Below are 20,399 nucleotides of genomic sequence, written 5' to 3'. Positions count from 1 at the left end.
GAATCTCGGGGTAATAATGGACTCAGACTTGAACTTTAACAACCACATCAAATCAATAACATCTGCAGCTTTTTACCATCTAAAAACATGTATAAATCAAAGGTTTACTGTCAAAATCTCCCACATGTTAGTGCCACATGAACTATCTCACACTCTGAGGACTTCAGGGGCCAGCCTCCTGCTGGTCCCAGAGTCAGGACTAAATATGGAGAATCAGTGTTTCAGTTTTATGCAGCTAAAACCTGGAACAATTTTCCTGAAGATGTGAGACAGGCCTCTACTTTGACGTTTGAATGTTTAAAAGGCTCAACAGTTCTGTGCATACGACCGAAAGAGGTTTATTCTGAGCTTCCCTTTTTAATGTTCATTTTATGATGATTGTTTATGTTTTGATTTGTTTGCATTGTGTTTTAATGTCTTTCTTATTCTGTAAAGCACCTTGAATTACTTTGTGTACGAGTAAACAAATTTATTTATATATTAATTTGCCTTGCCTTCAATAAAAACAATACTCAAGTAGGAGTAAAAGTACTCTGAAAAGTACAATGTCTTCAAGTTACTTAAGTAAATGTAACTGAGCACTACCCACATGAGAGTACTACTGCACATGAGTTTGGAGTATGTGCTGTAGTGAGGAGGCAGGGGTCTGTGATCAAATACACGGACGAGGTGAAGAAAATGTAATTCTATTTTTACAAACACCTCGACCTTATAAAACACTGAATGTTTAAATTGTGTGCACTCAGAACAGCCCAATCACAAAGTACTTTAGTAGTAGTAGAAGTAGTAGTAGTAGTAATAGTAGTAGTAGTAGGCTAGTGGTAGTAGTAGCAGCAGCGTGCATTGTAAACATTTTACATTCCTGGTTGGACATGGTTAGTCGAGATAATTCCGTGCCAGTCACGTATAAATGAGGACTAAAGCAGAACTAGACCAGGACTAAACCAGGACTAAACCAGGACTAAACCAGGACTAAACCAGGACTAAACCAGGACTAAAGCATGACTAAACCATATCACAGTTTATATCATTGAAAACATTGGTGGATTCGACAGGTTCCATAAATGAAAGTGTGTAGTGTGTAGAGTGTAGTGTGTAGTGTGTAGAGTGTAGTGTGTAGTGTGTAGAGTGTAGAGTGTAGTGTGTAGTGTGTAGAGTGTAGTGTGTAGAGTGTAGTGTGTAGTGTGTAGAGTGTAGTGTGTAGTGTGTAGAGTGTAGTGTGTAGTGTGTAGAGTGTAGTGTGTAGTGTGCAGAGTTTAGTGTGTAGAGTGTAGTGCACATGTGTCAAACTCAAGGCCCATGGGCCAAATGTGGCCCTCCACATCATTTTGTGTGGTCCTCGACAGGGTAAATTAAAAAGTATGATGGTTTTAAAATCTCAATTTATCAGGAGATATGCAGTTACACAGCCATATTTTGCATCTAGGCAAATGCTTATGCAATATTCGTAACTTGTATAAGTAATAAATACAGAAACAGTTATTAACAAGTTAAAAAATGTGTTAGATTTATTTTACATCTGGCCCTTTGAGAGCAGACATTTTGCTGATGTGGCCCTCTGTGAAAATGTATTTGACACCCCTGGTGTAGTGTGTAGTGTGTAGTGTGTAGAGTGTAGAATGTAGAGTGTAGTGTGTAGTGTGTAGTGTGTAGAGTGTAGTGTGTAGTGTAGAATGTAGATTGTAGTGTGTAGAGTGTAGTGTGTAGAGTGTAGTGTGTAGAGTGTAGAATGTAGAGTGTAGTGTGTAGAGTGTAGTGTGTAGTGTGTAGAGTGTAGTGTGTAGAGTGTAGTGTGTACAGTGTAGTGTGTAGTCTGTAGCGTGTAGAGTGTAGTGTGTAGTGTGGTAGCGTGTAGAGTGGTAGTGTGGTAATGTGTAGAGTGTAGTGTGTAGTGTGTAGAGTGTAGTGTGTAGTGTGTAGAGTGTAGTGTGTAGTGTGTAGAGGTGTAGCGTGTAGTGTGTAGTGGTGTAGTGTGTGCGTACGCTCCAGGGGACATGTGTACATTGAGTGTAAGGAGTGGAGGACACTTTTCTTTTAACAATAATGAAATAAAGTTATTTCATATAAGATTTCTGTCAGTAAAAAGCATCATTTTGTTTTAATTTGCAGCTCATTGTCCCTGACATGTCTCTGCTGTGCACATGTGGACAGTGGTGTTATGGACACTGTCTCAGGATGGAGCAGAGGAGGCCTGCAACATGATGGAGATAAGGTTCAAACAGAGGATTTTAAACATGATTATGTTACTGTAAATGATACAGGAACAGGGCTGTGTCTGCAAGGGAGGAGCAGAGGAGGAGCAGGCAAGAGCAGACAGGAGCAGAAAAGAGCAGAGGAGCAGCAGAGGAGGAGTAGACAGAACCAGGCTCAAGCAGGCAGGAGCAAGTAGGAGCAGACAGGAGGAGAGGAAGAGCAGACAGGAGCAGGCAGGAGCAGACAGGAGCAGAGGATGAGCAGGCAGGAGCAGAGGATGAGCAGGCAGGAGCAGAAAGGATCAGACAAGAGGAGAGGAGCAGCAGAGGAGGAGTAGATAGAACCAGGCTCAAGCAGGCAGGAGCAGGTAGGAGCAGAACAGGGGCAAAGGAGGAGCAGAGAAGGAGCAAACAGAAGCAAACAGGAGCAGTAAGGAGCAAAAGAGAAGCAAATGGGAAGCAGACAGGAGCAGATTGGAGTGGACAGGAGCAGAGGAGGAGCAGACAGAAGAAGGCAATAGACTAGAGAACAGAAGGCGGAGAGGACTATATCTGGACCATTTCAGAATAACCTGGACTGGGCCAGGACCCAACCAAACCAGGACTAAACCAGGACTAAACCAGGACTAAACCAGGACTAAACCAGGACTAAACCAGAACTAATCTAGGACTAAGCTAAAACTACACCATGGACTAAACCAGCATTGAACCAGATTAAACCAGGACTAAACCAGGTCTAAATTAGGACGAAACCAAGACAAGACCAGGACTAAATCATGAATAAACCAAGATTAAACCAGGATTAAAGTGGAACTAGGACCAAATCAGGACTAGAGCAGGGTTAAACTAGAGCTAAATCATAAATAAACCAGGACTAATTGGTCAATACCTGAACTATATCATGGACTAAACCAGGACTAAACCAGGACAAAACCAGGACTAAACCAGGACTAAACCAGGACTAAACCAGGACAAAACCAGAACTAAACCAAGACTAAACCAGGACAAAACCTCATCTAAACCTGTGCTATAAACCAGGACTAAACCAAGCGCAGCCTTTACACAAATCAAACTATAGTAATACTCTGTGGAGGACTTGCTCGTAACCAGATCTCGCTTGTATCAGTCGTAAACCCGATGCAGATCTGGTCCTAACCCCGTGTACAACACCGTATCCCGCTCTCCTCCGTCTCCTCGCGCCGCTCCCAGCCGCCGCTGCTCTGCCCCGTTGTTATCCCTTTGGTTCGGGCTCAAATCGTATTAAGCATCCCCCCCCTCCTCCGCCCCTCTCTCTCTCTCTCTCTCTCTCTCTCTCTCTCTCTCTCTCCTCCCTGTCCTCTCCCTCCTCCTCCTCTCCACTCAGACAGACTGTTTTGCTGCAGTGAGCGGTAGGTATCGCCGAGTGCGCGAGCAAAACGAGCCAGGAGCCGACAGGATACGTCTTCTCCGAATCACTCGCAGTTGCTTTTTACGCGCATTTAAGCGAACCGAACCTTGTGGAACTATACCCGGGAGTGGATACGCGACACACGGGGGATTTTTTTCAGGACTAAACTCGATTTGAGAGGAGAGCAGAGCAGAGAGTCCGGGACTGTACCACGCAGGAGTGTTTGGATTCGGGATCGGACCAAACAAAAGCCGACGCGGTGAGTGGAGCCTGTGCGTAAAAGGCTGCGTGCTTCCTTTTTGGTGATGTTTTGGAGAAACCTGTCATCACCCGTCTCTGGGAATGCGTGTGTGCGTCCGCGTGCGTGTCCGTGCCCGCGCTTTGTGGGCGGGTTTTTATCACAATGTGGGGACAAAAAAAAAAAAAAAAAAATGTGTATCACTTTATGGGGGGACCTGTCTCACTTGCAGGGACGTGCACATGACGTAAATGCGTTATTATTAGAGCAGCAGCGTGGTTTAAAGTTTATAAATGGGTTGATTCTGGGTAATTCCTGGGGTTTAGGATGAGGTTAGACTAAGTAGTGATTATGATTATGATTCTCCAGCAGATGAATGGACCTTAGTGTGATGTCCTCAGCTAATATACGCGTGTGTGTGTATGTATGTGTGTGTGTGAGTGTGTTTAATCCTTTGGAGAGAGGACAGCGCTCAAATCCCATATGCCTTTAACTGTTTGCGCGCTTTTCGTTGTCTCGTTCACGTTATTGCCGCTCGTTCGTCATCTCCAAACGACTCGTTAAACCTTATGGTCCTGTAAAACTCATAATAATACCAGACTATTTTAAAAAGCTTTAAAAGGCTTATTCCAACAGATGTTTTGAAGCATTTAAAACATATCTTAATGTTATATCACTACTATGAGCTGTTATTATTGTTCCTCTCTGTTTACGCGCTGTACGTGATAGTGTTTTGACAATCGTCGCAGCGCTGCAGGTAAAAAAAAAGAAGCGTCTCCCTCGTGTTTTGTTGTTTAGGAACTTGTATCGTGCGCACTCCAGCCTCATCCTGCTCCGTTATCCTGTCACTCAAACGGAGGAGCAGCCGGAGAGCCCCTCCCGGTCCCCGTGCGTATCCCAGCCCCGGCTCTCATCCCTCCACACCCACCCACCGCCTGCCTCCGTGTCCCCGCCCTACAAGCACCGCCCGTCCCGCAGGCAGCAGCGATCCACTCCTCTCTCTTCTCCTAGACTCTCTCCTCTCCTCTCTCCTCTCCTCTTTGCTTCTCTCCGCTCCTCTCTTCTCTGCCCCTATCCTCTGTGGTCCTCTCTGCTCCTCTCCTCTGTGCTCCTCTCTTCTCTTGCTCTCTCCTCTCTGATCCTCTCTGCTCCGCTTCTCTCCTCTCTCCTCTTTGCTTCTCTCCGCTCCTCTCCTCTCTTCATGCTCATCTCTTCTCTGCTCCTCTACTCTCTGCTCCGCTTCTCTCCTCTCGGCTCCTCTCCTCTGTGCTCCTCTCTTCTCTGCTCCTCTCATCTGTGCTCCTCTCTGCTCTCCTCCTCTCTTCTCTGGTCTTCTCTGCTCCTCTCCTCTCTTTTATGCTCCTCTTTTCTCTGCTCCTCTACTCTCTGCTCCGCTTCTCTCCTCTGTGCTCCTCTCCTCTGTGCTCCTCTCTTCTCTGCTCCTCTCCTCTCTGCTCCTCTCTGCTCCTCTCCTCTCTTCTCTGTGCTTCTCTCCTCTTTGCTCCTCTGCTCCTCTCCTCTCTGCTCCTGTCCTCCCTTCTCCTGTTCTCTCTGCTTCTCTTCTCTCTGCTCCTCTTCTCTCTGCTCCTCTTCTCTCTGCTCCTCTTCTCTCTGCTCCTCTTCTCTCTGCTCCTCTTCTCTCTGCTCCTCTCTTCCATGCTCCTCTCCTCTCTGCTCCTCTTCTCTCTGCTCCTCTTCTCTCTGCTCCTCTTCTCCTCTCTTCCATGCTCCTCTTCTCTCTGCTCATCTCTTCCATGCTCCTCTCCTCTCTGCTCCTCTTTTCTCTGCTCCTCTCATCTCTGCTCCTCTTCTCGCTGCTCCTCTCTCTCATGCTCCTCTCCTCTCTGCTCCTCTCCTCCCTGCTCATCTCCTCTCTGCTCCTCTTCTCTCTGCTGCTCTTCTCTCTGCTCCTCTCCTCTCTGCTCCTCTCCTCCCTGCTCCTCTTCTCTCTACTCCTCTCTTCCATGCTCGTCTCCTCTCTGCTCCTCTTCTCTCTGCCTCTCTTCTCTCTGCTCCTCTCTCCCATGCTCCTCTCCTCTCTTCCATGCTCCTCTCCTCCGTCACAGACAGACGTACCTCAAAGCGCTCTATTTTGGGAGAAAGAGTGAGAGAGGAAGAGGTTTCTGTGATGAAATGTTGTGAATGCGTAACGTGGGAACGACACTCTGTATTCACGTAAGGGTCTTCCTCCATTAAGCCTCTCAAAGATGAACACGAGGGGCGACCGTCCTCCACAGACTCCTCATGTCGTGGTCATGTGCCGTACTGTAACATAATGTGAACTAACACTGGTACAGGTCGCTTCAGTTGTTTCAGTTGTGAGTCCACATGCTGCACTGGGTTTTGTAAAGTTGTAGTTAAGTGTTGTCACGATACTAAAATTTCAATACTAAGGAATAGATTCGATACTCCTATATTTTTTGTATTTGTGTTGTGTCAGATTTTAAGCAGTTATTTATCTTGATTTTTGATTTCATATTTCTATTCTCCTGCTGTTCGTGGAGCTATTGGCGCTGTGCTGGATCCATCAAACGTCTATTGCGTTTTCACTCTCTTATATAAGGCAGAGGTGGTTAATCTTTTACAACCAAAAGCTTAAAATCAACACAAAATGATTTAAATACTGATAGCTTGGGTCTATTTATTTACTCGAACGAATTTGGGGCCAGTTGGCAAAGAATGGTTCCAGGTTCCAGGCACTTGAAGGTTGAATATTGGATAAGGTCTGACCCCCTGAATTCACTCAAATATAAACAACATGGCTAATGCTAAACCCAAGGCTAAAGACAGGGAGAATAGTGCTGTATTTAACCTTTATCAAATGTTTCAATCGTTTATGTAAAGGCTAAGGATAAAAATAATGGCATGGTCCTGTGGTTTAGACGTCTACAAACATGTTCTGAAACACATGGGAGTCTTGTAATAGTTTGTCAGTCTCTCAGATGTTGTTTACAATGTTTTCTCTCAACACAATTCTGCCTTTTAAACACAAATCGTAAATCTGATCACGATTGCAAGACTTGTCATAACAATGATAAAAAGAGCGCCAAAGAAAGGTCCAGTTTCTTTGGCCCTCGGCATTATTATAATACGTCATAGTTTATCTCATATCTGAAGTGGAGTCCTCCCATCATCTCCCATTTTACAGAGATAATACTTTCTGTGCACAGCGGCATGCGAACCCGAACGCTGTGTCTCAACGCTAACACTCACTTTTATTTAAATCTGAAAACATTAAATAAACAACCTACTGTATTTTCCAGACTGTAAATCCTACTTTTTTCATAGTTTGTCCTGGGGTTATACTCAGATGAGGCTTATATGTGAAATTATTAAATATATAATTTCACATCTTGGTTATTGTCACAGTGACACCTGTGCCAGGGCACTCTAGACTTGTACCAGTATGACAGGAACACTGAAGCGGAAGTGGTGCTTCATCTACTTCCAGAGCAGGTGGAGTTGTTCGACACTGAGGATGAAGAATTCAGTGGATTTAGTGATTTGTAGTGAGATCCAGATTAAACTTGTTGCTTGTTTTTTCTGCTTTATTTATCTGATTAACTGTTAATATCGTACGTTAACAAACCAGACACGTGTTCAGTTCTGTCTATGCTTCATGTAGCTGAATAAATATAAATGTGTTACGTTAGCGTGATGTACTGATATTCAGCCTGTTGTTCTATATTTTATTGTTATTATAACTTGCTTTTAAAGATAAACTCTGTTCTTGGTCTTGATTTTGTAAAATAAATTTCTCCATAAAATGTGACCTATAGTTCAGTGCGACTTATATGTTTTTTTCTTCATTATTATGCATTTTTTTGCTGGTGCGACTTATACTCCAGAGCAACTTATAGTCCAAAAAATACGGTATTAAAATTCTAATTCATTAAAATAAAGACTACTCAATTATTTTTAAATGTAGTACTTCAGTTTGTGGTGTTGTTTTAATATTTATTGTGCCTCAAAATTAGCATTAGGATTAGCATTGAGACACAAACATGTCTCATTCTAAACACAGAAGGGTCTCTGGTGAAGTATTCCACTTGCAGCTCTGTCCACTGTCTCATCTTTAACTATTTATTCATTATAGCATGACTCGGCAAAAACCTCATAGAGATACAACTGGACAGGAAGTAGTGACGCTAACAGTGAGGCTGCTGGATGTTGTTGTGCACGGAGCCTGTCGGTAGTTTTCATATTCTAGAAGGTGATGTCATATTCCTGGATTTTCCCTATTTATTACATTGTACTTTTTCTTGTAATACATAAAAAGTGAATTCAGAAACGCTGAATCTGATGACTTCTTTTGTGACTGGACCCTAAAGCTGTATCCAGCTGTATTACAACAAAAATCTGCATTTTAACAATATTACTTAAAGCTGCCCCTATCTGTATTAAATGATTGTCCTTTAGCGTGTTTTGATGTCATCTGAAACACAGACCCAAACACAGAATTATCCCTCAAAAATGATTCTGAATGTACAATATTTTTCAAATGTAAGAGCACTGATAAAAAATATCTGAATAAAACATGTTGGTAGTGAGTTTTTAGTTTGTATAATAAGTCATAGAGGTTATTCATTCAGCAGATCTTATCGTAGCACAGAGAGTTCAAATCAGCTCATTTACAGCTTTATTTGATACTACATTTGATATTTTTACAGGACATAACTGTTGTTTCTTTCTTTAAAAGGGCTACGTACATGTTAGCAAACCTGCGCTACAGTTAGTCATTCATAACTCACTGTTGCCATGACTATGACATTTCACTCAACATAAACATAAACAATAAGCTAGTAAATATCTTATGACGATTTATTAAAGGTGCTAACAGCTACATGCTAAGCTATTTTTACTTTGTGTTGCTGAACTTTTATTGAGTTATTTTTCATTAAAAGGGAAAAGGCAGCAGCTAAACTTGAACAAGAAGCTAAAAGTTCACTAGATTTTGTTAGTATTTAGGTAGTTCGCTTTTTCAGCTATTGTTTAGTTTTGGAAATAATGATTCATAAAAGATTTTCTGCTAGTTTAATTGAAATTCTAATCTCAGAAATAAATAGAGCTCAGGATTGTGTCATCACCTCATCGAGTTTTTACTTAGCCCAATGTTAAAGATGCTAAAGACTAAAGTTAGCGCTAAATTAAGTATCCTGACTATATACAGTGTGATTCATGTTTGAAGTGTTTACATTGTTGTTTTGTTGTTGCTAATGCATCTCTGTGGACGTTTGGCACGTCTTGTCATTTCGTCATTTTATCCCGACCTCGATTGTCCGCTCATACCTCGTAGAATTTCCAGGTCTTGCATTTGTGAATTTTGTGTTTTGTGTTGTGCATTTGCGTATGTTAAAGTTGCACTATGTATCTTTTCTGATGGAGGTGATTTTCTACCACTAGCTTGTCTCCACGGTGATGCATTGCTTTGCCTTGAATGCTTCACAGTATAGCATTAAACACAACTACCTCCTTTCAGAAAATCATGTTTTCCAGGTATTTTTTGCCATATAACTCCTGGAATTGAAGGGAGGGATAATTTTAATGCCATACGTCGGAACACTCAAGACACGGTAGCACCGCATCTGCACGGATACAAGCAGGTGGCCACTAGAAAAGTTACGCAGTGCTCCTTTATTGTGAGAAAAGTCAGGATTCTTTATGAACTTAGCATTATCCTAACTTGTATCCCACTGTACTGAGTAGCGTGTTTTCCTGGTTTGACTTTGAGTTGGCGCAATTTTGAAATGGGAAAAGCTTCGGGCAGATAACCGAATGTGCCCCGCGCAGAATAAAATATGCCGTCTTCCGCTGAGACATCCACAAACACGTTCAGACCTGCACGGGATTCTTCACATCCAACTTGCATGTGCAGTGGGAACCCCTCAACCATCTCTCAGTTCACAAGCAGGAATTACCAGCTCCAGCGGCGTTCCAAAGCATCTATTCACGACCGCAATTCCAATTTTTTCCTCAAATCGCGCATCCCCGGTTCCGACTCCTCCTCTGCTGCTCTGTGCGTACATTACAGCCTCCCCTCTCATGTAAATTGTCAGCGCTAGCCCAGCTTTGTCCAATTAGCCGCAGTATCTCGCAGTGCTTGGCTCCAGCTTGTTAAGGCAGATGAATAAAGCTCCCGTCGTACCAGGACCACCCCCCTCCTCTGGCTTTCCTCTCTGTGCCTGCCCCATCGCAGTTTCTTTCGCTTTTCTTCTGGGTACGCGCCTTCACCATTCCCCCCCCCTTCCCACCCCCCTCATTACTGGATCTACCCCTCGTCTTTTCTTACGCGCACATACACACATATACACCTCAACGCCCCCCCCCCCCCCCCACCACCGCCCCTCCCCCACCGCGTGACACCAGCAAAATCGATATCTAACCCACAGAGCCATGGCTAGTGCTCAGCTGGAGTATAGGGAGGGAGATGTGGAGTTTTACAGTTCACATTGATTCTCTGCATATTCAAAGGCTTCTAATGGGAGCACAATCAGACTGAATAACCTCAAGGCACTTTGTCAGATACACATTAACGGTGTCTTAGTGATTCATGGAGATGAGTGAAGGCAAAATGTATCCTGTTTGGGTGATATATCGGTGCTATTATCTGTATGTGCGTCCATATATCTTTAGCGGTCAAATTTCTTATTGTTGGGACCTATCTCTATGTTCAAACAAATACTTCAAGCTGATTATTTGAAGCGTCACACCCACAAAATTATAGTTTAGTTAAAAGTCCTATGCTTTATTACACAAAATTGACTCTCGTGAGCTTTAAGTCATGTTATAATGTTGTTACCTCCTCAAAAACAGACCTGGAGTTGTGCTCTGTTCCACCTTGTGATGTCATCAAGTGATAGTTTTCAAGTTAACAGCTCCTTTTACCCTTTGTTCAGTAGAGTTTGGTAATTCCAGGGCTGAAATCATCCAAATGATTCTAGAAATGAAGGTGTGTGGAGTTTAAAAACACAGTAAAGCACTTCCTGTATTACCACATGATGACATCACAAGGTGGAACAGAGTGTTTTCAGTTTGGGAGAAGAACTCAGTCTAAATACGCAGAGTTTGTGTGTTAAACATGTGTGAATGAAACAAACACAAACACAACTCCAGGTCTTGTGATGGTTTGTGATGAGGAAACAACGTTATAACAGAGATCAGAAAATAGCGTAATACGGGCGCTTTAAAGCCAGAGACGTTTTTCCTTCAACAAACGCACAAAAGCGCTTTCTTCTGCACTATTTTCATAAACAAAATAATCTATACTTCTGATAAAATAGTCTGAAGTAGGGCGGTTGTTGTCACGTGTTTGTTTTGGTTCAGTTATTTTGGGCACTTTGCCTTTAGCTCCGCCCTAACCACAATGCTCCTCTGTGATTGGTGTCCCAGTCACAGCAGCTGGGCATGCCAAGTGCGTGAGTTGTTTGTGAGAATCTATCTTCCTGCTCAAGGTTAGGTTAACACAGATATTTTAATGGACCAAGGAAGAATGAAAGTGCCTCTAACCTGTAAACATAGCCCACATAATCATCTTTTATGACCCTTTAAAAGTACCAAGAATCCAAAATCTACATTGTACAAAATGCTTTAGAGAGACTGTAAAGAGACATCGTACCATTCCACTGCTGAGTGAAAACATTAGCTAAGTGATTTTAGTAGCATGCATCATGAAAAAGTACATTATTAAAAGGTTTCAAGGTAATTTGACAGTCCATTACTGTAAAGCTGTACATTTGATATGTTTTGTGCTGCCCAAATCCACATGTAAAAAGATTGGCATTAGAGTACAGTGGTCCCTGGTTTATCATGGGGGTTACATTCTAAAAATAACCCGCAATTCTCTATGTTTTTGTCTGTAAAACCCCTCACCACACACTTTATACACTTTTCTCACACAGGCATTAACATTTTCTCACATTTCTCTCTTGTTTAAATTCTCTCAAAGTTCAAAGCTTCGTAGGCGCCTTTGTCGGTGCAGAACGTTTCTTTGACATTGTGTGTTTTGTCAGGGAGAAAACTTGCAAACATACAGCACTTCAGAGTCACACTGCGATCACACATGTATGTAAATTTGGCTGAACACATTCTCCATTGTACGGGAGACACGGCATGTCCCTTAGCCAATCAGGACACAGAACACAATGCAAATCTGCGAACCAGTGAGGCTGCGAAAGGTGAACCGCGATATAGCGAGACCACTGTGATCTAATCCTTGTTTTCAGAACCTGGCATGTGACCTTTAGTAACCCCACACTGAGCTAACTCAAACCAGAACATGCTGTTTCTGTGTTCAAGTATTTTTTGTATGTGTAATACCTCAGGGAATATGTAACATCCATTTGAGACAAGAGATTTACAAAATATGACAATTTCTAAACTTTAACTGGAATTTTGCTCATTCTTCAATTATTTGTCAGAAAAATGACTTTGAAAATCAGACCTATGTATCAACTACTTAGCGGATCTAAAAATAAAAAAATAAAATAAGTGTTCAGTTTGTCGGGAAATTAACTAAACTCAAAATAATCATTCATAATCATAGCTGATATGGCAATGTGTAATTGCCAATGCCTCTTTTCTCGTAACCCGGCACATACAGCCACAAGTGAGACAATGGCAATATGCTATTCTCAATCACTGTACAGAATACAAAACGATCACCTCAAAGTTAAAAGGTTTTGCTTAAGTTTTCTCTCAGTGCGCATAGTCATTTTGGTACAAATAAAAAAAAATTAAAAATAAATTGCTGCAGCTAGTGTGATGTGCAGCTGTGGGTGGACTCTGTTGGGGAGCTGGTGGAGAAGAGGATGAGGAGTCTGATGCAGACCATCCTCAACAACAGCAGACACCCACTGCACGAGACTGTGTCAGCTCAGAGAAGCAGCCACAGTACCAGGCTTCTCTTGCTGCACTGTAGAACTGAGAGGTTCAGTAGATCAGCCATTCCTGCTGCTATAAGACTGTATAACAGCTCTTGTTGATCGGGTGCACTTTATTATCTTTGTATTCTTTGTGATTTTATACCTGTGTGCAATTTGTGTTGTGTCTCTGTTTTGCTGCTGGACAGGTGAATTTCCTTGGCTGGGGATTAATAAAGTATTTATCTATCTATCTATCTATCTATCTATCTATCTATCTATCTATCTATCTATCTATCTATCTATCTATCTATCTATCTATCTATCTATCTATCTATCTATCTATCTATCTATCTATCTATCTATCTATCTATCTATCTATCTATCTATCTATCTATCTATCTATCTATCTGTCTATCTGTCTGTCTATCTGTCTATCTATCTGTCTATCTATCTGTCTGTCTGTCCGTCCGTAGGGGGCATTTGTGCTCCTGCTATGGATTTTAAAGTCATAAAATCTCTAATTATCAAAAAATCCTCCAGCTTGGTGCTCCCAGATCTGGTGAGGATCCCGGCTCAGGTGTGGTGTAGGTCTGCACTGCGACCTCCCGCTGCTCCTGACATTTTGACCGGGTGACACTGAAGGATGAATCCAATCAACAGGACAATAACCTAACCTTTTAAACATCTTCACTGTATGGCCATTAGCAGGGCCTGACATTAGCGTAGCAGGCTAGCTCAATTTCGGCCATAAGCGTTTGGAGTATTTGTGTATCCGGGAAAAGTATAACTAAGTGTCTGGATGTAATGTCTGCTTCATCATTTCAATGTAATGTGAAGGACAAAAAAGGAAATAATGCACAAACTGTGGTATTATCAAAGGACAGATACAAAAATGAGACAAACTAAATCATATTTGAAGGAGCTGCAAGAAACAAATATTCAAATCATTTCATATTGTTACATAAAACTCAAGTCACTTTAGACTCACTCACAGAGAGAAGAGGAAACACAACTTTTACTTGAGTACCAGTACTGTTATGCTGTACTATATATTACTTGAGTGAGAGTACTGTTACACTATACAATATATTACTCAAATAAGAGTACTGTTACACTGTATAACAGATATGTCAGACTCAGGCCCGCAGGCCAAATTTGGCCCTCGATATAATTATATTTGGCCCATGAGATCATATCAAATATGTATTAGAACTGTCCTGCTGGCCGCTGTGCCAGTATAGTGCATTCACCTCTAATACTACAAATCCCAGAATCCTTTGCAAATGTATTGGCGCCAGCCCCCACCACCTCTGTTGACTCTCATTAGCATCTGCTACCTGTCGCCTCACTCAAATTTAATCCACCCTTCTGAAAAACATGCAGGTTTTTCAATAATATTTAGTTTGGCCCACGACTTAGTCACAGTTTTAAATTTTGGCCCTCTGTGAATTTGACATGAGTTTGACGCGCCTGCTGTACAATATATAACTTGAGTAAGAGTACTGTTACACTGTTCAATATATTACTCAAACAAGAGTACTGCTATTCTGCACAATATATTCCTCAAGTAGGAGTAAAAGTATGCAGTCTGAAAACTACTCAGAAGAGTAGAGAAGAAGTCATGTAGTATTCTAAACATATTGTCTATATTACATATTTATTAAGGAACATTTTTGGTATGGTAATTGCTAATATGTTCCTTCATTTCAAAATTACAACTTTTTCATAGGTACAATCTAATGAAAAAACTACCTCCTTTATAAAAAAGAGAAAAAAAACCACACAGGCTATTGATTTTCCTTACATCTAATATCACACCCACTCAACCAGAACCTGCTGTATGCTAGCACTTGCCTTGACCGATCCATATCTACACCTCCACGGGGAGCTAGCATGTTTTGAGTATACGCTAACACCAGCTAACAGTAGCAGTGATATAATTGGGACCGTGTAGCTTGTTGTCTCTCTTGCTAACCGCGTTACTCTTGTGCAGGCGACACTCTAAGCGCTCCTCCTGGGAATTCACCGATACCACTCCAACATGGCCGCCCCGTCTGCCTGTCCTGCGTGGAGAGCTGGAGTACTGACCCTGCTTCTGTCCGCTGTGGTCCACTGTAACGACATCTATGGTAAGGAAAGATTTTAAATAAGTCTCGCGGATTTGATGTTGACGCAATGTGGTTATGGTCTAAGATGGCTGCTTTTTGAATACATTTTGTCTCGGTAATTTTGGTGAGAGATGGACATTTTGAGATTGCTGATTTTTGGATTGTACCTGGTTGTAATCCTGATTCAGTCTTGGTTTAATTATGAGTTAGACCAGTTCAGACCTTGTTAAATCTAGTTTGAAACTGTTTTGTTGTAGTTAGATTAGTCCCGGTTTAGTCCTGTTTAGTCCTGGTTTAGTCCTGGTTTAGTCCTTGTTTAGTCCTGGTTTAGTGCTGTTTAGTCCTGGTTTAGTCCTTCTTTAGTCCTGGTTTAGTCCTGGTTTAGTCCTGTTTAGTCCTGGTTTAGTCCTGGTTTAGTCCTGGTTTAGTCCTTGTTTAGTCCTGGTTTAGTACTGTTTAGTCTTGGTTTAGTCCTGGTTTAGTCCTTGTTTAGTCCTTGTTTAGTCCTCGTTTAGTCCTTGTTTAATCCTGGTTTAGTCCTGGTTTAGTCCTTGTTTAGTCCTTGTTTAGTCCTTGTTTAGTCCTTGTTTAGTCCTGTTTAGTCCTGGTTTAGTCTGCTTTCCACCTGATTCGTGGTTTAAACCTGCTGTAGATTTGCTGTAGTTCTTGTTTCGTTACTATGGTCCTATTCTTGATATGACCTTTTAAGCATTTTGCAGTGGCCCAAAGTTATTTCTCACTTACCTCACTTACTGACCATTTTTTTCTTGGCCCTCAGGCTTCCAGGTAAATTGGCCCATATTGCTGTAGATTTAGTGCGTGCTATTGAGGATCTAAGCATGAATAAAGGACTGGTGGCTCATTCAAGCCTGTTATAAATGCTGTTATAAATTTGAATTATTCACTGTACTGAACACCAGTCTATGGCTCCTGATCAGCCCCTCACTGCTTTATCAGAGCATTTTAATTGTTGGTAATGACATAATTAAATGGTTTTGGTGAGTAAACAGTTTGAATATTTGAGATGTATTATGGTTTACAACAATTCTTGCCCTATGCAAATGAGCATGGCAATATAACAGGAGCTGTACCTGATTTTTACATGTTGCCAGTCTCTACGCTGAAATCCAGTTGTTTTATTACCTAAAATGATTCTCTCTGATCTGAATGGTCACTACCTAAACCCCAGCAGCTACAGTAATTAATTAAGTAATTTTCAACTTTAAATAGTACTTTCTACTATCATGTGGCGTTATACACTGCCTGGCCAAAACAAAAAGTCTCCACCAACAAAAAAGGTTACACATTCTAATATTTGGTTGTGGCATTGTTCGGTTTCGCTTCTGCAATGTCACAAGATTTATTTCAATCCAGTGTTGCATTAATTTAACCAAGATGTTGCATTGATGATGGTAGAGTCTGACGCTGCACAAAGCCTTCTCCAGCACATCCCAAAGATTCTCAATGGGGTTAAGGTCTGGACTCTGTGGATGCATGAAAATGATGTCTCATGCTTCTGAACCACTCTTTCACAATTTGAGCCCAATGAATCCTGGCATTGTTATCTTGGAATATGCCCGTGTCATCAGGGAAGAAAAAATCCACTGATGGAATAATCTGGTCATTCAGTATATTCAGGTGTCAGCTGACCTCATTCTTTGAGCACAGACTGTTGCTGAACCTAGACTGGCCCAACTGCAGCAACACCAACATATTTGCTTAGTTAAATCCAGGTGGAGACTTTTTTTTTTTTTGACCAGGCATTATATCTGTATAATCCCTCAGTGTCCAGTAGGTTAATTTCTGTCCTGTTGATGTGAGGTTTAGTAGCTAGTTTTGATACTTGTTTTAATGTAAATTAGTGTCAGATTTTTGATACATTTGAAAGCCGTAGTTCCTATAACTAGAGACCCGGGACTTAACCTTGTTTTCGGTGTGTCCTGCTGGGGTCATGTGCGTGCGTCTCATTGGGACCTGCTCATTCATCATGCCTCATGTAGCAGTAGTATTGACAGCATTGTTCTCCATTGTTCTATGTGGCTCCCTGTAGTTTTGCGTGTGACAGTTTGGGTGCCCCTGACCCTTGACCCCTCAACCCCTCGCTCACGGTTTCCTGTATGAGACAAAGAAGAGCATAGACGCGTGAATAAACCAATGGGACAATGGCACCTTGGACCCCACAGGAATCCAGCTCACTGTTATGAAGGGGACATGTGTGGGACTGGTTTAGATCTAGTTTAGTCCAGTTTAGAGCCTATTAAGACCGGGTTTAGTCTTGTTTAGTCCGGGTTTACTCTTATTTTCGTTCTGGATTAGACCTTGTGTCGACCAGTTTGGACCCTTGTTAAGTCTGGTTTAGTCTTAGTTTAGTCCTGGGTCAGTCCTCGTTAGACCTGGAATAAAATCATATAGAAATGATTGAGACCTGGTTCAGTCTGGTTTAGATCTGGTTTAGTCGTGGTGTGTGCTAGTTTGGACTGTGTTTAGTCCAGATTTAGACCTGATTTAGTCCTGGTTTTGACCTGGTTTATTTGTGTTTTAGTCCTGGTTTAGTAGGTTTAGTTTAGTAATGATTTAAACCTGGTATTTTTTTCTGAATTTGATCTTGCTCATTCTTGGATTGTACCTGGTTTAGTCCTAGGTTAGACCTCGTTAGACCTGGTATAGATCAGGACCATGCTAGTTTCTGGTTTAGTTCTGGTTTAGTCCTGGTTTTAAACCTGGTGTAGATTTCCCTTAGACCTTCTTTAGTCCTCGTTTTAGTTCCTATTGTTCTACTCTGCACGACGTTCATTTCGCTGGTAGTACTTGTGAAATTGAAGAGTATTTTTCTGCAGGACTTACATCTTTTGTTTAATTCCTGAATGAAACCCGTACACCTCTCACCTGACTTACTCTGCTCATTTCATTGCATAATACTTCATAAATCCTGCAAAAATGTCTCTGTTTATGTGACAGAGGAATGCAGAGTGTAGTAGTCGGTTTGGAGAGTCTCGTGAGTCCAGCTTTACATTCTTCCCCCTCATCTCACCACGTGGATTTAAGACTTTTATGAACTTTACCACAGAAATCCTCAACATTGACATGAGTTTATGATTTTTTTTCTATTTGTAATAATTTTGCACTCCAGGCATGAATTAAAGTACATGTTTAAAGTTTGACTGAGTGAAGGAGATACAGGGAAAGAGGAAGTTTTTTTTTTTTTGGTTTTTTTTGCTGTGTCTAGAAAGAGAAAATAGTCTTTTCCCCATGAGGAAGTTATCTTGAAAAAAAGAGGAAGTTATCTAAAAAGAGGAAGTAGCCATTTCCCTGTATCTAGAAAAAGGAAGTTGTGTTTCCCCCTGCATCTAGAAAGAGGAAGTAGTCTTTTCTCCTATAGAAAGAGGAAGTAGTCTTTTTCCCTGTATCTAGAAAGAGGAAGCCATCTATTTCCTTAGATCTAGAAAAAAGGAAGGAGTCTTTTCCCTTGGATCTAGAAAGAGGAAGTAGCCGTTTTCCCCCACATTTAAAAAGAAGAAGTAATCTTTTTCCCTGTATCTACAAAGAGGAAGTAACCTTTTTTCTTGGATCTAGAAAGAGGAAGTAGTCTTTTTCCTTGGATCTATAAAGAGGAAGTAGTCTTTTTCCTTGGATCTAAAAAGAGGAAGTAGTCTTTTTCCTTGGATCTAAAAAGAGGAAGTAGCAATGGGGTTGCACACACTACCGCATTATCAGCAGGCCAAGTTACAGTTCTGTGGAGAGGAAACCACACTCAGTGATAATGCATATATTTAAAACTTTAGTTTTACACCCCTGATTGAACAAATGCAATATATTTAAGTTTAATGCCATACCGTGGAACATTCCAGACAAGTAATAGCATCTCCGTGGAAACAAGCATGTAGCAAACCCCCCACCGAAAAGTTACACAGTGCACCTTTAACACAGCCTTGTCAGCTGCTTTGTGTTCATTCTTTAGTCAGTCATGTACTGTTGCTTTAAGACTCTTAAATAGACCAACTTCTGAGGATTCTAAATTGAGGAATATCATCCTTTTTTATTCCGACTCTGGGACTAATTCCGGCTGTATTCTGGTTGGACCCCCGCTGCTCCGGTCCAAAGGTAGCCCTGCATCTGAGCGCTCCTCACGCTGAGACCAAGGGCTCACATTTCTTTTAACGTTTATGTTCGACCGTGTGCTACCTGCAGATAACTGCTGATTATCTGCTACTGCAGTAGAGTGGTTAGCCCTGTGAGGCGGTGGCAGAGTGGTTAGCCCTGTGAGGTGGCGGCAGAGTGGTTAATCCTGTTAATTAATATGTTTTAGAAGTTTCAGTACAGCACATCACATCAGATTTATCAAGTTGCTGTGTACAGTTTTGTGATGTGCTTTTGTATATTTATGGAGGATTATTGTGTGAGAGCATGGGTGATGTAAAAAGCTAAAAACAAAACAAAACAAACAACGATTTATCATAATACCCCCTGTTTAACCAATCACAGTGAAGCAGATGGTTTTAGTTACTCCTTTATGGCATATACTGTATCATAATATAATGCCAATCGTGATAAAGTAGTTGTTGTTTTTTTTGTTGGCATATTGCCCATCCCTGTATCAAAATAATGTATAACTTAAATATTACTTAACCTGTAAGATCTAAAGGTAAAAAAGCCTCTATCCTGAGACTAGATTGTTGTTTGAAATCCTTGTCAGTATCATGGGATCATCCAACCACTATACATAGATGTAACAATGTTTTTACCAAGAACCTCCGCCCTACCAATAATTAGACAACAGCTCTACAGCCCCCACACAAACGCTGAACACAAAAGACCCAATCTCGTCCACGCTGCCGTTTCTGGTGCGCTCAAACCGTCCCCATCACTTATTCCTGTGTGATTTCTGTGCACATCTGTGGTCATATTTTCACCTGTCTGATCCAGAAGGCTGCGACATGCTGTAGACTCATTTCCATGAGAGATCTCCAGTACAGGCTCTTCTCATCTCTGCTCCCACACGACGATCTGACAGGCCTAAACGCATTAGAGCGCCCGCATGCATATTTATGGACATATGCAACCTACAGCCATATGCAGCGCTGGCATGGAGGGCCGTACCAGGTTTACATACGCAACTCTGTGTGTGCGCCAGTGTGAGCAGAGGGGAGAAAGGGGGAGAGGAAGGGGGGGGGAGGTGAGAGATGAAGGGGTCCCAGTGGTCAACACAGGGAAAACAACAGCTAACATGGTAACAGTGCACCAGCTTTAGCTCACGGTGGGTGAAACAATTCCTAATTTGATGCAGGCAGTACACAGTGGTCTCATTTTGATTTGAGAGCTGCTTTTATAATAAATATCCATGGAACAGCGAAGCCGCAAAAGATGAACAGTGATATAGCGAGGGAAAACTGTATATATTTGTACTTTACTACAACAGTCTCTTTAAAATCGAGAATTTTGACTATGGGGGAAAATGGTGGTACATTTTTTTGTCTTAGTACCCAGCCTTACCTTGTTGTCATTTGTATGAGATCAGTTTTACCTGGGGGCCTCTGGCAAACGTTGTCTCTAGTCGCGTATGAATTGTCTGTAAAAAAGTCCCCGGAATTTGACCTACTGTTATTCTGCAAAGTC

At 41.7% G+C, this 20,399-nt stretch overlaps 1 protein-coding gene across 1 annotated transcript in view; it reads left to right on the top strand.

Moving 5' to 3' along the window:
- The first annotated feature begins 3,572 nt into the window (after window positions 1-3,572).
- cadm3 (cell adhesion molecule 3) overlaps window positions 3,573-20,399 on the top strand; it is a 283,081-nt gene continuing 266,254 nt past the window's right edge. The window contains exons 1-2 of the mRNA XM_055228474.1: window positions 3,573-3,838; window positions 14,672-14,807. Coding sequence (XP_055084449.1) covers window positions 14,720-14,807 — 88 coding nt within the window. The 5' untranslated portion in view covers window positions 3,573-3,838; window positions 14,672-14,719. The remainder of the gene's footprint in view (window positions 3,839-14,671; window positions 14,808-20,399) is intronic.

This window comes from Periophthalmus magnuspinnatus, chromosome 17, assembly GCF_009829125.3.
Source record: "Periophthalmus magnuspinnatus isolate fPerMag1 chromosome 17, fPerMag1.2.pri, whole genome shotgun sequence".
Lineage (NCBI taxonomy): Eukaryota > Metazoa > Chordata > Actinopteri > Gobiiformes > Gobiidae > Periophthalmus > Periophthalmus magnuspinnatus.
The sequence above is the reverse complement of the archived record's forward strand: the minus strand, read 5'-3'. Positions and strand labels throughout refer to the sequence as shown.